Below are 14,826 nucleotides of genomic sequence, written 5' to 3'. Positions count from 1 at the left end.
CCCTTAACCTGATTCCCAGTTATTAAGAGAAAAACAGCCAGAGGCCAAGTTCTCTCTGAAGAGCTTTCCCCTTTTTTGAACCCACACTTCATGTAACTTCATACACATCAAATCATATCCTACATCTGGAAAAGATTAGCACTTATTATAATGAATATTTGTAATCAGCCTTATCTAACTGATAACGCTTGTCCAAGTAAAACTACATCTTGGATGCTATTACCATAATACAAGGCATAGACTTGTAGGTTCCAAATGAGAAGTCATCCATCATTCTCCTACTTTGCAATAAAAGTCCAAAGTCGGGTTTGGGGGTGTTTCGCTAGAACACAGTTGTGAAGACAGAATTAAGCTCGGAGCACGCTCCAGTAAGCACTGGGCTGACTTTATGATGTTCCCACCAATGCTCGCTTCCTTCCTGGAGCTAATCCCATCAGGTGACCGGGCAGAAAGTAGTAGAGACAAAACCGGAGCCAGCCAACAGGGCTCCCAAAGACTATCTCACGTGAAAAGCATTTGGTCTTCAAATGCCTTAACCTTCACTGACAACAGGGGTATTAAAACTAATCCTATGCCAATTCAATACAGAAATTACATGAGAGTGATTCAAACTAAGAAAAGAAGGGAACATAGTTACCGGAAGAGTAAAAAAAGCGGGGTGCTTTGCTTCATCTTCATATTTGCCTTCAGCTGAACTTCCAGCCTCCATGGATTTGGACGTAGTGTTCTTACCAATACCCATCATTAAGAGAAAATGAGTAGTTTGGCCGCTGGACTGGAATGGCTGGAAGGGAAGGCTTGCTCAAGCGAGGAGTCCAGGATCCGAGTTGGCTCTTCCGGTGCCTGGAGCGCCCAATTCTCAGGCAGAGACAAGCCCCACAAGTGCCATCTCTTAGCACCTAGAAAGAGAGGAAGCAGCCAGATCACCACGAGCACACAAAGAGCACAGGACACACATCCACAGCATTTCCTGTGGAGAGGCAGAGTGTAAGTCACAGCTGGACATCAAGTCCCCACTACTTTGGTTACCACACGCAGATTCTCGATTGCCCCCCAGAGTGGGGAGTCACTGAACTGGACCATCAGAAACACCCAAATCCAAGGATGAAAAGGCAGCATGGGGGTTTCTTTGGTGTGCATTACGGTACAGATCTCACAGCCCAGCACCACCCAAGGGAACTTGCCACAGTGATGAAATGTTCTGCGTCTGCCATGTCCAATCCAGTAGTCACCGCCCACAGGGCTCTTAGTACTGAGCCCTTGAAATGTGGCTAGTGCAACAGAGAAAATGAATTTTTACTTGTATCTAATTATAACTGACTTGAATTTAAATAGTCACGTGTCACTAGTGGTAACCATAGCCAATTTACAAGGATCAAAAATTCTGAACTGCCTATAGGTGCCCAATTAAAGGCAGGGAGAAACATTCAAAAGCATTAAAAAAAAAAAAAAGAAAAGAAAAGGAGATAAAACTAACCTAGGATTAAATGGCTGGAGTTCTAGACATGTCAAGTTGACCTTTAAATGGGCTAGAATGCCACATAAAACACAGAGCCAGAACATTCCGTATCAATCAAATGACAACATAAACCTAAACAGGAAATCCGAGAGACAAAATAGAGGGCAAGAGATGAGGGAGGAAGGGGAGAGCACAAGGTAGACCCAGGATACTTGGACAAACAGACACTGTTTGAGTAGGAAAGTACAATGCTCTAGGCTAAGAAAAAAAAATCTAAGCAATAGTCAGGAGTAGGAAATCACCGGAACAATTCTATGTGGCCAAATTTTAGTGAAGAAAATTAAAAACTCAAATGTCAAACAGAAGTAGGAATGAAAGAGATCTACCCCCAAACTAACGAGCATTTCAGGAATTTCAGCTTCCAGAAATGAGAGGACATAAAGGATCCCCACAAGGATTGGCAGGTGTACAATAAAACATGCCTAAGTATGCCCAAAGTTTTATTTAAAAAAAAATCAGAATCAGGTAGGGGTGAAAAGGGACAGAACATCCATTAGAAAAATGTCAGATCTCAGCGCCAATTACTCTTCTGACCGAAAATGAATAACCCAGCCAAACTTGGCTCAGGTCATGGTTGCAGGGTTGTGGGATGGAGCCCCATGCCCAGCTCCATGCTGACCGTGGAACCTGCCTGGCATGCATGCATTCATTCATTCATTCATTCATTCATTCTCTCTCTCCCCCGCTCCTTTCCCCCTGCTCACACTAAGTGAAAGAAAAGAAGAAAGAAAAAGAAAAAGAAATACAAGTAGGAAACCTCCTGTTCGAGGAATTCTGTTACAGACTTTCATTCAATAATGACTTTGGATGATCAAGGAGGAAAACTGAAATATAGACAAAATAAGAAAAGACAATCACACGGAATTTGAGAGTTTGGTAGTTAGAGCGCAAGAAGGGAAAATAAAGGAAATGGTTGCCAGAATGAATATCAAGTTGCCTCAGACTTTTTTGAGGGGCTCTTTTGTGGTTTTTTTAAAGTCTTGTTTTGGTTTTTAGTTTTCTTTCTTTTTTAATGTTTATTTATTTTTGACAGAAAGAGCATGAGCAGGGGAGGGTCAGAGAGAAACAGGGAGACACAGAATCCGAAGTAGGCTCCAGACTCTGAGCTGTCAGCACAGAGCCTGAAGCAGGGTTTGAACTCACCAACCACGAGGTCATGACCTGAGCCAAAGCCAGACGCTCAACCAACTGATCAATCGACTGAGCCACTTAGGCACCCCTTTAGTTTTCTTTTAATGTTTATTTTTGAGAGACAGACAGACAGACAGATAGAGCGTGAGCCAGGGAGCGGGCTGAGAGGGAGACAGAATCCAAAGCAGGCTCCAGATTCCTAGCTGTCAGCATAGAGCCAGATGTGGGCTTGAACCCATGAACCATGAGACAACCTGGAGGGGCTCCTTTGGTTTAAGTATGCATGTACATTTTGCATTCTTGGTCACATCCTATCCGTGTCTGTTGAAAGCAGCAGCTCTCAACCAGGAGTGACCTTCCCTCCAGGGAACATTCGGCAACATCTAGAGCCATCACAACCGGAAGACAGCTACTCACACGTGATAGGTAGAGGCCAGGAGTCCCGCTCCCATAATGGCCCCAAATGTGAATAAGCTGAGAACCCTAGTGTAAAAACATTTTCCTCCTCCTAAAAATGGCACCCCAATGTGCCATGTGGATCCTTGGCACAAGATCCCTCCCCCAAGGGATGCATGTTCCACTTTGGGAAGAGGGATTGTGTATGTCACCAGATACAGCCAACTTGATAATGGAGTAAAATCTGTGGGACTTACGGCAGTGTTGGGACTTTATAAATAATTTTCCTATTTCAGTAACAGGGATGAGCAGGTCATATTTTTCTTTACCATTTCTGCTGCTTGGAGGGGATAAGGGACCCATTTTCCTCTTTAGTCTCCAATACATAAAAGTGGGGACTTTTAAAGTTGTTTTTAAAAAACATTTAATTCATTTTTGAAAGAGAGAGAGAAACAGAATGCATGTGGGGAGGGGCAGAAAAAGAAGGAGACACAGATTCCACAGCAGGCTTCAGTTCCGTCAGCCCAGAGCCCGACACAGGGCTGGAACTCATGAGCTGTGCAATCATGACCTGAGCCGACGCTGGATACTTAATCAACTTAGCCACCCAGGTGCCCCAAAAGTGGGAACTTTCTATACTCAGAGGAGACACTGCTTAGAAAACACTGAAGGCTCTCCCTGTAGACCTAACAGAGATTACTCAGGTAATATTACCCTTTTTTTCCTGCATTCCTCAAGTGTTTTTACAACAATTCCAAAACAGAACCAAACAAAGAATTCAGAGCAAAGGCAAAGTCGGCCAAGAGGTAGGAGCATCCTACTTTTGCTGTCCGCCTGCTCTGTGGCCACGGGTGGGGCTGTGTCTGTGTGTGGCCGCCCAGGTTCCTGGAGCGCACTGGACACCCCCCCCCCCCGAACTACAGGAGCCCCATCTTCTGTGCTTGCCAGTCCTTTCTGTGCGGACCTGCTTCCGCTCTGTGGTCAGCATGCTCTGTCCTCCTGAGCCTCGGATACACCTTTCAGTGATTCTGTCTCTCGCATTCTCTGTCTCCCTTCACTGGGGCCTCCTATGCCTGACACTACAGGTACAAGGCTCAGCCTGCTCATCTGGTTCCTGGGACGCCACCAACAGGTGAGTCCAACGGTGCCAGCTTGCCGTCATCTCCAGACTGCCCCTGATGACCAAAGTGAAGTAGACCAAACCCAGTGAGGTACCAGGGTACATCGGAGAAACAACAAAATGGGTTACAGGTGACAGTGGGCACACAGCTAGGACCAGCTAGTCCCGGGAGCATGCCAGGTTCAAGAGGTCCCACTCAACCAGCGTGGAGAGGAAGAGAATCAAAGGGGACTCAGAGAGGAGAAGGATAGTGGTCAGATCTGTGCTTTGGAAGGGACTTCTCTACTATGCGTGTGGTGGACAGAGACGATGAAGCAGAGGCTGAAGATCAGAAGCCTGGAGCGCCTGTGCACATGAGGCATGGGGGCTACAGGGCAGCAGGCATGGAAGAGGAGGAGGGAAGGTGGAAGGAGAGAATTAGAACTAGCACTCTCCATGTTGAGGGTCAGAGGAATAGTCAAGAGGGCACCAGGGGCTCTAACCTGGGAGTCCAAGATAGTGACAGCATATGGTATTTTTACTTCCAATCATGAAAATTCTGCAAAGACGTCTTAGAAATACAAAAGCATAAATCCCACTTAAAGCCCCCCTCTGCGATCCCTGCAGCACACCTACCTGGCAACTAACAAGGGGGCTGACTGCAAAAGACCCGGCCACGAACACCTCCCTGAGCCTTGTACACAAAGCAGTCAGCCGGCCCCAGCGCTGGCGGCCAGGCCTCACCAGCGGTGCAAGGGCTGTCAGCACACATCCGAGGGCAATGAGCAAGCAGAAAGCACACCAAGCTAGCCAGAGTAAATGCCCCCTGAGGCGGCGGCATCATCATCCTCATAAATGCAAGAGTCAGGAGAGTACCCTTAAAGTAGTTCTAATTCACATCTTCAGTGGGATTTCTGAAAAAGTGGTAACTGAAGGACCAAAACGAGTGCATAACTGCCAAAATAAAGTTCTTGGTAGATACACTTTTGGGAGCTAAGAATGCAAATTATTAGAACAATTCCACAAACAGATGTTACAGCCAGAAGCACCAATATCTGTGTAAGAGGAGTTTCCAGAGACAACAAGGGAGGGAGCCGATGTCTAAGGAGTCCAAGAAGTAACCGACAAAAATATCCTCCTGGTAAGACTTCGGATCCACCGGACATCTCAAAAGCTGGGCTAGAGGGAGTACTGAAAGCCGCCGCCCCCCGCAACACAGGCTGGCAAAACGTCTAAATTCTAGGAGATATAAAATCTCAACAACTTGTCAGGAAAGAACATACAGAAACAGACTGTTTTTTAAGGAAAGATCCGTCTATCATCTTTTATTATATTTTATAAAGACTTCTCATCTAATAGCAAAAACAAAAAAAAACCACAAACACACACGCGAAAAAGTGATGTTTCCAGCATTCCACCAGGAAAGAAGGCAACCCTAAAACTCCACATCCAGATGACCCCCAGTCGTCCACCACCCTTCAACATCCACCACCACCTATTCTAACAGAAACGCATCTTCCTATTTTTCAAGATTATACTAGTTAAGAGTGACACGAACTTCCAGTGCAGAAATCACAACTCTGCAGCCAGTCGTGTGGGGGACCACATTAATAACACTTAAGAATTTGCACACCCTGATGCCTTGGAAAACAGTCCGTGAAGAGGACTAAGGCTAAGATTTTGAGGCTCTTAAGACATTAAAACAAAATTCTCTTCCAGAAAGACCCTAATTGGCAGTCTCGCCAGCTACAAATTTGTCCGTCTCATCAAAGTTTGAGAACCCTAAGTCTGAGAACCCTGTGCCAGTGGATAATTTTTCAGAGGTTTTGTGATGCTCTGACTCATGAGTTTTCCATGGAGGCTAGCAAGTTCAGAGACCCTTCTGCAGTTTATCTCCTTATGCCCTTTGCTCTATGCTCAGTGTGGAGCCTGTTTGGGATATTCTCCCCACTCCCCCGCCCACTCTGTCAAAGATAAAAATTTTTTTTGAGTCACTACCCTAAAGCAAGCAGGAAACCATCACTGCCTCCCAAAAATTTTTTTTCAACCTCAAAATAAATCTACATCTGACAGAGTAGAAAACCAGCAATTTGGGAAATTCTGCTAGGAGCAAGTAGGAAAGTAAAATATTCAGATCTTTGACAAACTTCAATTCTCCAGGGGTTGAACCACCAGCTCTCCAGCCACCAATAATCATGAACAAATGCAGAGTAACAGCTTCAAATGAGCACTTCTTTGATCAACTATTCAGCCAGTGACCCTTTCTTTTGCATTTAATTTTATCTGACCAGTTCTCTGCTGTCCAGGAATGTGTCAACTCCCTACTGTGGCTTACTACGGCCACCTGACTTGGCAGTATGTCAGTACTACCCAAACAGAATTTAAAGGCTGAGCTGCTCCTGGAGTTTACTAACCAAGACTTTTTGTGTTTCTTGGGAGCAAAATGCAAGAAAACGTGTCTTCGAGTCACCATCTAGCAGTACCTAGTCCAAAGCACTTAATGGCTGAATGAAGTAACCACCAAGAGTCCTCTCAAAGGGCAGAATTCTCCATGTACAATTCATCTTTATATTCCCAGCTCTCAGCACAGGATACTCAATAAACATTAATGAAATACACATGTATCCCATATAGATGGCACTGAATGATACTACATCAAAAACATAAAGGCATGGCAAATCCAACTTTTACTGTTCTCCATAATGATACATGAAGAATAAGAATAGAGAGAATCAGTAGTTCATGTGCCTAAGACTTGCTTGGGAAGGTTATTCAAAATACAGATTTCTTCCACGCAAATATCTGTTAAGATAAAGTCTCAAAGCTGTTTTCATTATAACAGCCCCAATTCAAGACCTCAAAAGGTCCATCGACAGGTGACTGGATAAATGAGCCATAGTGGATCCCTACAAAAAACACTCAGCAATAAAAAGGAAGCAACTACTGATGTATAAAACGTGGGGGAAATGCATTCATGTTGAATGAAAGAAGTTGGACACACTACATGCTGCCCATTGCCTGACTGCTTAATCTACAGTGACAGGAAGCAGATAGTGGGGGAGGAGGAAGTGCAGGAAAGGAGGAGGGACTCCCAAAGGCAGAAAGAAGGAAACACTGAAGAAATATTCTATACCGTGGTTATGATTCTAGTGGCTCCATTTGTGTGTATATCCATTTATTGCACGTAAACTATACTTTGGTAAAAATCAATTTTCCAGGAAAAAAGAATATAAAAACTCCCATAATCCCACCAACTTAAAAAATGTTCCCTCCTCCAAATTCTGATTCACAGACCTATGTTGGGACCTGGAAACTTTTTTTTTTAATGGTTACTTATTTGGATGGGAGGGAGAAAGAGCACGAGCAAGGGAGAAGCAGAAAGAGAGAAAGAGAGAGACAGACAGAGGATCAGAAGGAGGCTTAGAGCTGACAGCACAGAGCCCACTGCAGGGCTCAAACTCACAGTGAAATCATGACTTGAGTTGAAATCGGAAGCTCAGTGGCCTGAGCCACCCAGGCAACCCCCCTGGGAACATTAACAGACGCACAAACATTCTGATGCTAGCGGTCCTCAGATTGCCCCTATTTTTGGATGGACTGTGTGGTGTGGGATAAAACTTTCTCTGCCTGTGAAACCTACCAGACAACTGAGAGTGTGATTAACAAGGAGAAGTTTGGGATAAAAAAACTCAAAACCTCCACTTGCCAAGTGGTAGTCTGGTACTTACCAAGGTACAAAACAAGAGCTTTCAGAGCTGGCCAGGTTCAATGATAAAGCACATTTTAGAAGCCAATCGGTGGCTCTCTCTGCTTAAATCCCATCATTAGGGGATTATAGTTGAACTGCGGCTGCACCATTAAATTCTGTTAAGTGCTAACATTTGACCTAAATGCTTTTAATCCATGACAAAAAAGGATTATTGGAACACATATCAACTTCTAGATGTTCAACTCCCTTTAATTAAATGAAAGGACTTAAATGGTTGCCTAATACATAGAAAGTTTACAATCCTGATGTTCATCGTAGCTATTATTATTCCCTGTTGGCAGCGACAAATGAACCACTGAGAGGTGGTTATTATTTGATCTTGTGATGATAGTTATGGTCAGCCTTTTCCAAAACACTCCAAGAACTTTTTCTCTTATTTTTCAAACTGCAAGTCATGACCCACCAGTAGTGGGCTATGATCTCAACTAGAATTTGTAAGACCATGAAATTTAACAGAACAAAAAACTTCAGAGCACATCTTAGGAGACACGGTTATCTAGTTTCAAGGTAAAATACTCTACTGTGGCTCAATCAAAACACACACACACCCCAAACACCCCTCCAAGTCACTGGTGTAACTAACGCCCTGCCGAGTGACGTAGAAGGCATATTCTAAGTGCCCAATTTAAGTCAGGTTATTTGCCGGCCTTCAAGTAACATACCCATAGAAATCATTTCTGCAAGTGGTGCAAGATGAGGACACTGATAAAGTATCATACTATCTCCTTGCTACAGGAACAGACTGTCCGGAACCAAAGCCTCCTAGTAGCCCTTCTTTAGCATCTATTGGAGCCCTACACCAAATGACCTCAATGGCGGCAATCAAGAAAATCTCCACTGCCCCGCAATGAGCAGGTGACAGCTTTTGTTCTGTCACTGTCTTGGTTTGTCGACTTTTCTCCCAGGAGGAAGAGAAGTTATAAGCTGGATAAACCTGCATTTTCAAAGGGGGGCCCAGAGTCAGCTGCCAGGTTCCACATCGAACATCTGCTGAGAACTCAGGAGGATCAGTCCTTGGGATGTCACACCCCTGGGGCCCAGGAGGTGCTCCCAGGTTGACAACCCTGCCCTGGGGGCGGAAGAAAAGGCATCTGGGCAAATACTGCTGGACTACCGGTGTATCCCCTCAACACGGAGTTGGGGGCCTCAACAGTGGGCCGCAGGGCCACTGGAAAGACATAGCAAATCTCCCTGGACTGTCACAGGGTAAGGGAGGATCATTCCTATTTGAAAAATATTTTATGGAGCATAAAGTGCAAATCCACAAGTGACAAGATGAAACAGAAGATGTCAGAGAACACTCTGCTGCAGAGGCCCTAGAACAGAGGAAGCTCTAGACACAGCCTGACTCTAAAGCCTGAGAGCTCTTTAATCCAGGCTGAGAGGGGACCGGATTTACGCGGATGTCAGTTTACACACAGGCTGAGCCATGAAAAGCCATGGTCATGGGATCCAGAGGGCAAGACGCTGACTCGTCGACTGCTCGGTCAGGGGAAGAGGCAGTCAGGCGTACAGTAAAAGGTCAAAGCAGCTAACGTTTTGCTGGTTCGGGGGCTTTAAAATACAAACACATCAGCGATCCTTGTTCTTCTGACCCAACGTAGCCACCAGACACTTTCTGTGGTTGATCTTATCCAGCAGAAATTTCTTCCCTAAACTTTATTTATTAAATAGTCATGACAAGACCTTAAGCCTCATTATCCTAACCATGCCTCTCCTGCCCAAGGGACCAGCCACATGGACCACAATGACCTGCAGTTCCCCGGTCAGACTTCAAGAAGCCTCCTCCTCCAAGAAGCATCCCTGGGTTCGCAGTTGCTCTTCCTGGTTTCCATGACACAGGGCTTCTTGGTCTAGAGCCCTGACCAGGCAGGGATAGGCACAGGGATACAGTGTCCACCACATAAAAGGCACTCAAATATTTAAGGAAAACTTGAACATTTTCCCAGGGGTAAGTCATACATCTGAAACAAAACTAATCCCTGCCCTCCAGATTCACTCAGGAAAATCATGTGCCCAGGACAAGTCATTGGAGAAGGAGAAGTACTAGAGCAAAAGGTAGAGCTTATTAGGTCAGAATTAAAATATAAATGTATATTTGAGAAAACTTAAGCAGAATCAAGTTTTACTGCATTTATTTCTACTATATGATTTAACATCACTTTTTGTACACGTGGGGGGTTTTGTACTTAAAGACTACTTTAAATTATTAATTGGTCATCTTAGAAGCCACTGGGAAGCTAATTTTGCATGGAATTTTAACAGCAAGATAAAAACATGTTCAGAATTAACTGCCTGTTATAACCAAGATACAAACAGGATTTCACTCAACCCTCACAAAAATACTGTGAAGAGCTATCATTCTCGCCATTTCACAGCTCAGAAAACAGAGGCAAAGAGGCTGATTTTCACTTGGACAAAAGCCAAGGGCAACTAGCAGCCACAGCACTCCTTCTGAGAGAATGAGTGCTGTTCCCAGCATCCTTAGAGACCAACGAGCAAGGCCCCGAAGGTGAGCACCTGCCAAGGGCCCAGGGAGTGACATCTAAACATCATTTAGGAAGAAGCTGAGAAAAGCCTTCCAGTTACTATCCAGGAGTGGAAAAAAGCTCCCTCCTCCAGTACACCTCCAAAGGAGGTGTCATCTGCTAGCGCCCCTCTCCCTTTCCCAGTACAAGACAAACTGAGTGCTAAGGTGACTTGTAGGGATGGCTGTGCCCTGCTAACCCTGCGGGCGCCTCAGTGCCGCTCCAGCCCCCCGCTCCACCCTTCTTTTCCACCACCAACTGAGGACTCCTGCTCCCTCTCCTCCTGCAGGGGAAGCCTCGAGAGGGCATTCAGTCACCTCCGAGGACTTGGTCTGCTCAGCTGGGGAAAGTATGTGTGCTGGCAGAAGCGTTTCCCATAATCCTTCACTCCATCGCCTCAAGCTCTATGTACTTACCAGCCCTCCCTCTGAGCTACTCTTCAGCTTATACCATTCCGCTCTGGAATGTTCTTATCAGTTCCTCTAGCCCCCAGTGCCAAAGCCAAATTTCCTTCCCTCACCTGCAGACAAGAAATCAAGCTCCTCCTTCCCTCCTTTCCTAACTGCACGTTATAGCCGCTTGGCTTTGTTGGACTTTGGCACCTTTACTTAGAGCTCGACCCCACCTGCTTCCTTCCTATCGCCCATTCCATCTGCAAATCTCTTCAGTGGTATCTTTTTTACCTCCTCGCCCAACCCCAACCCCCCACCTTTGCTTTACCAAGACTTCTGTCTCCTCCTCCACACACACTTTCCCAAGATAAGGAAAAGGGCACTCTGAAATTTCACCTACGCTGATGGATTACCTGATGACTGAATGTGGGTTTGCCTACACTGCACTGCAATTACCTGGGGCTGGGACGCTCTAATTCTTCTCCGGGTTAAACCCAAACACACAGTGATCAAAGTAACAGGTTTTCCCTGACCTTCAATAAATGGGAGCCTTTTCCCTGACCATCAATAAATATCTCATGCCTGGGAGTAAGTCATGTAGTTGTTCTTGTTTTCTGCAAAAAAACATGTTCCTAATTCATAAAAAAACAAAGCCATTCAATACAAGGACTGCAACCACTCAGAATCCTGTGCCACGGACGTACAGCTTTTTGAACCTAATATTTTAATAATCCCCCAATCTTAAAGGATTAAAAACTGATGTCTTCGTCTATAAAAGACTCCAATTCCCCATGAAGTTTGTTTAGTCCTTACTCCTTTTTATGTACTTACTTTTTCTTGAACCCCAAAAATTCTGCATCAAAGAAACATGAAAGGCACACAAATCCTTGGGTGGCCGGGAGCTGGACCTCACTCAGACAATAAGGTAAATGAGCACCTGAAATACATCGTATCTGACATTTCAGCTGTTGCAGACCGGCTTCTAAGGTCTCTCTTTCTCACGTTTCATGAAAGGCACTGCCTTCTAAGACTTGTATAAATGCTAATGCTCGGTTGTTTAAATATGGTCAGCCGGCAGTGAGAAACTCAGGCTGGAGACTTTCTAGTAACACAGCAAGCTGGGCAAACTCGAGACACAGGCTCCTTGCCCGCCTACAGACACACATGCAGACGTAGTTCTGTATCTGCAGAAAACCAGACACAGAGCCGCGGACAGGAGCACACGGTCACAGATGTGTGCATGCGGAAACGGACACTGCAGCCCCAGATGCACACGCAGACACAGACACGTACAGACACACAGACGCTAATTCCCCCAAAGCAGAGCTGATGTACCAAGAAATGGTCTTACCTGCAGAGGAAAGTCTTACCCTGTCCACAGAAATAGTCAGTGTCCCACCCACCAACTCTACGCTGGCATCTGTGCTGGGCCGGGACCGTTCTAATGCTCAGCATGAGACGCTTCAGGTACTGAAGGAATTTCAGCTTTTATAACCCGCACGGGCTCACCAAAATTGTATAATCGTACACCTAGTCCAAAATGCTTGCTCTCTGTATTACACAACAGCCACCACCTGGTTATGAACGGTTACTGCATGCTTCCAATTCGGCCTGCTGACCCTCGTCTGGAGCCAGTTTCTACGTGGCACCTGGGTATTCTATTGTGGAAACCAAGCAGTTGCTGGGATTACGTTTCTCAAACCCACACAAACAAGGGTAATTAAAACCCATCTTTCCAAAGGCTCAGTTCAGAAGAACGAGTCTACCTACACTGCTTTCAGCTCACTGGAAGGGGGGATTAATTTTGCTTCCTGGTAATTTTTCATTTCCCCCCTTGGGAGTCCAAAAACAATGGTTTTCAAAGCTCAAAGACTTTCACAGATTAAAAATACATTTCAAGGCATGATCTCGTCACTACAACGATAGGAAAAGCAACGAGTAACTGCACTGTGGAAGGCAAAGTGTGGTAGCCCAGCTGCAAGGCCCCGCCGAAGAGCGGAAGTGCCTAAAGAACCACACAGGCAAACACATGCTGACAATCTAGTACTCATAAGATGGAAAAAGCCACACCTGTGGTCAGACTTTGTCCTTTCTGGTCCTGCCTCCAAGTCAGGGCCTGCCAGAAGCCTGGGCAGCCGGCCCTTGGGGATGTGCTGTGAGTGGACAAGCACTGCCTCCATCTCCCCAACACCTTGCAGGGACCATAAGGCTCAGAGGAGAAACAGTCGGGCAGAAGGGGCATCTACCAGCAGCAAAGTACATCTTGGAAGAGTGATAAAGGCAGAGGAGTCAGGATAACCTGGAGAACAAGCTGAGAGGGACTCATTCATGAACAATCTTAGGGAAGTCTGTGGTGGGCATATGAGAAGAGCCACTTGACTGGAGGAGAAACCACAGCAGAAGCTGAAGAGGAGACAGGGAGCCAAGAGCCTGAACCATCCAGGGGCAGGAGACTCTCCACCACAGGTGCCCAGAGCACAGGTCAGATGTGACACACCCAAAGCATGGGGGCAACACAGCCAGGTAGACCAGAAGGCCCCTCCCTCCAAAGTGAGCTGGGAAGGGAAACCCTCTATGTAGCCTATGGGAAAAATAATCCAGTTCCTGTATCCTGAACATAAGAACTGTCCTCAGGATGTTCTCTGGAGACTCTCATCTCAAAAAGGTTAAATTGCAGGAACCAAAAGAAAATTTTCAATTTGGAACAAAAGAGTAAGGAATTAAAAAAAAAAAAAAAACAGTTGATAATTTTTAAAAAAGGGAAACAGGATCAGACAATTACAGGAAGAAAATGGACTCAGACCAAGAGAGGACAAGCTGAGGGGCGGGGGGGTTGAAGAAGCAACAAACACAAGTGAAAACTGGAAACAGCAGAAAACTAACGGGTGGAGGACAAGTTGAGAAACATGGACAGACAAGGAAAAGTCCAGAAAGGCAGTTAACAGGTCACAGATGCAAACCACGGAGGGACAAAAGCAAAGAGCAAAACCAAAACAAGAACAATCTGTGCTCCCTGACTAGACTTAAAGAAAACAAAGAAGCCAGTCATGTTGTAGGGCTCCCAGTTACATGAAATGTCCAGACTGGGCAAATCTCAGAGAGACAGAAAGTAGATTAGCGGTTGCCCGAGGCTGGGGTGGAGATGGGGGACAGGAACGGGGAGGGACGGTTAATCAGTTTGAGATTTCTTTATGGGATGAAGAAAATGTTCCAAACTTGACGGTGATGGTTACGCAAGTCTGATTCACTGGAGGCCGCTGAACTGTATGTGCTAAATGGGAGAATGCCATGTGTGAATTCCGTCTAGATAAAACTTTTTAATAAAGGACAAATGGGATAGGGGATATAAAAAAGATATAGAATAAAAACAAACTACTCTGAGATTAAGAAAAAATCTGAGTATAGAGATCACAAAGGCACATGAAACTCATGCAAAATCAGACAAAAAAACCTATACTTGGACATAGCCTGGCAAAATAATTTAGCTACAGAAAGAAAAAGGTATAGAAACATCCAGAGAGAAGGAAAAAAGTGTTTGGTTTACTTAAATAAGAGCAATAATTAAGACAAACCCCAGGATTTTCCAAGACAGCATGAAAATGCCAGAAGGCAATAGAAAATGAAGACAGGGCCAAGGAAAAAGGTTCCCCAAAGAATTTTATGCCCACACAAGCTGCCCTTAATGCAGGAAAGCCAAAATATGCAACCTCAGATATGCACAGGCTCAGAAAGAAAAAGGGGTTGGGGGTAGGGGGTTGAAAGGCTGAGGTTTATTGTTCCAACCGCATTAAGAGGCAAAATCCAGAGAGGCAACTAATACACCGGGCTGCTAATCATGTATGCCAACCCCAACCATCAAGGTCAGGACTAAACTAAAAATGAAGATGAACCTGATTATAAGACTGAATGGGACATCAAATTATTCTCTAAGCATATGCTAGGTGATATGAAAAACGTAATAACAATAAAGCAGATCAAGCAAGATTACATTA

At 45.2% G+C, this 14,826-nt stretch overlaps 1 protein-coding gene across 2 annotated transcripts in view; it reads right to left on the bottom strand.

Annotated features, from left to right (window-relative positions):
• The window catches only part of SLC23A2 (solute carrier family 23 member 2), a 104,052-nt gene that overhangs the window by 72,153 nt on the left and 17,073 nt on the right, over positions 1-14,826 (bottom strand). For both annotated transcript variants that reach the window (XM_029915827.1, XM_029915828.1), the window contains exon 3: positions 638-899. In XM_029915827.1, coding sequence (XP_029771687.1) covers positions 638-745 — 108 coding nt within the window. In that variant the 5' untranslated portion in view covers positions 746-899. The remainder of the gene's footprint in view (positions 1-637; positions 900-14,826) is intronic.

This window comes from Suricata suricatta, chromosome 12 (assembly GCF_006229205.1).
Source record: "Suricata suricatta isolate VVHF042 chromosome 12, meerkat_22Aug2017_6uvM2_HiC, whole genome shotgun sequence".
Taxonomy (NCBI): Eukaryota; Metazoa; Chordata; class Mammalia; order Carnivora; family Herpestidae; genus Suricata; species Suricata suricatta.
The sequence above is the reverse complement of the archived record's forward strand: the minus strand, read 5'-3'. Positions and strand labels throughout refer to the sequence as shown.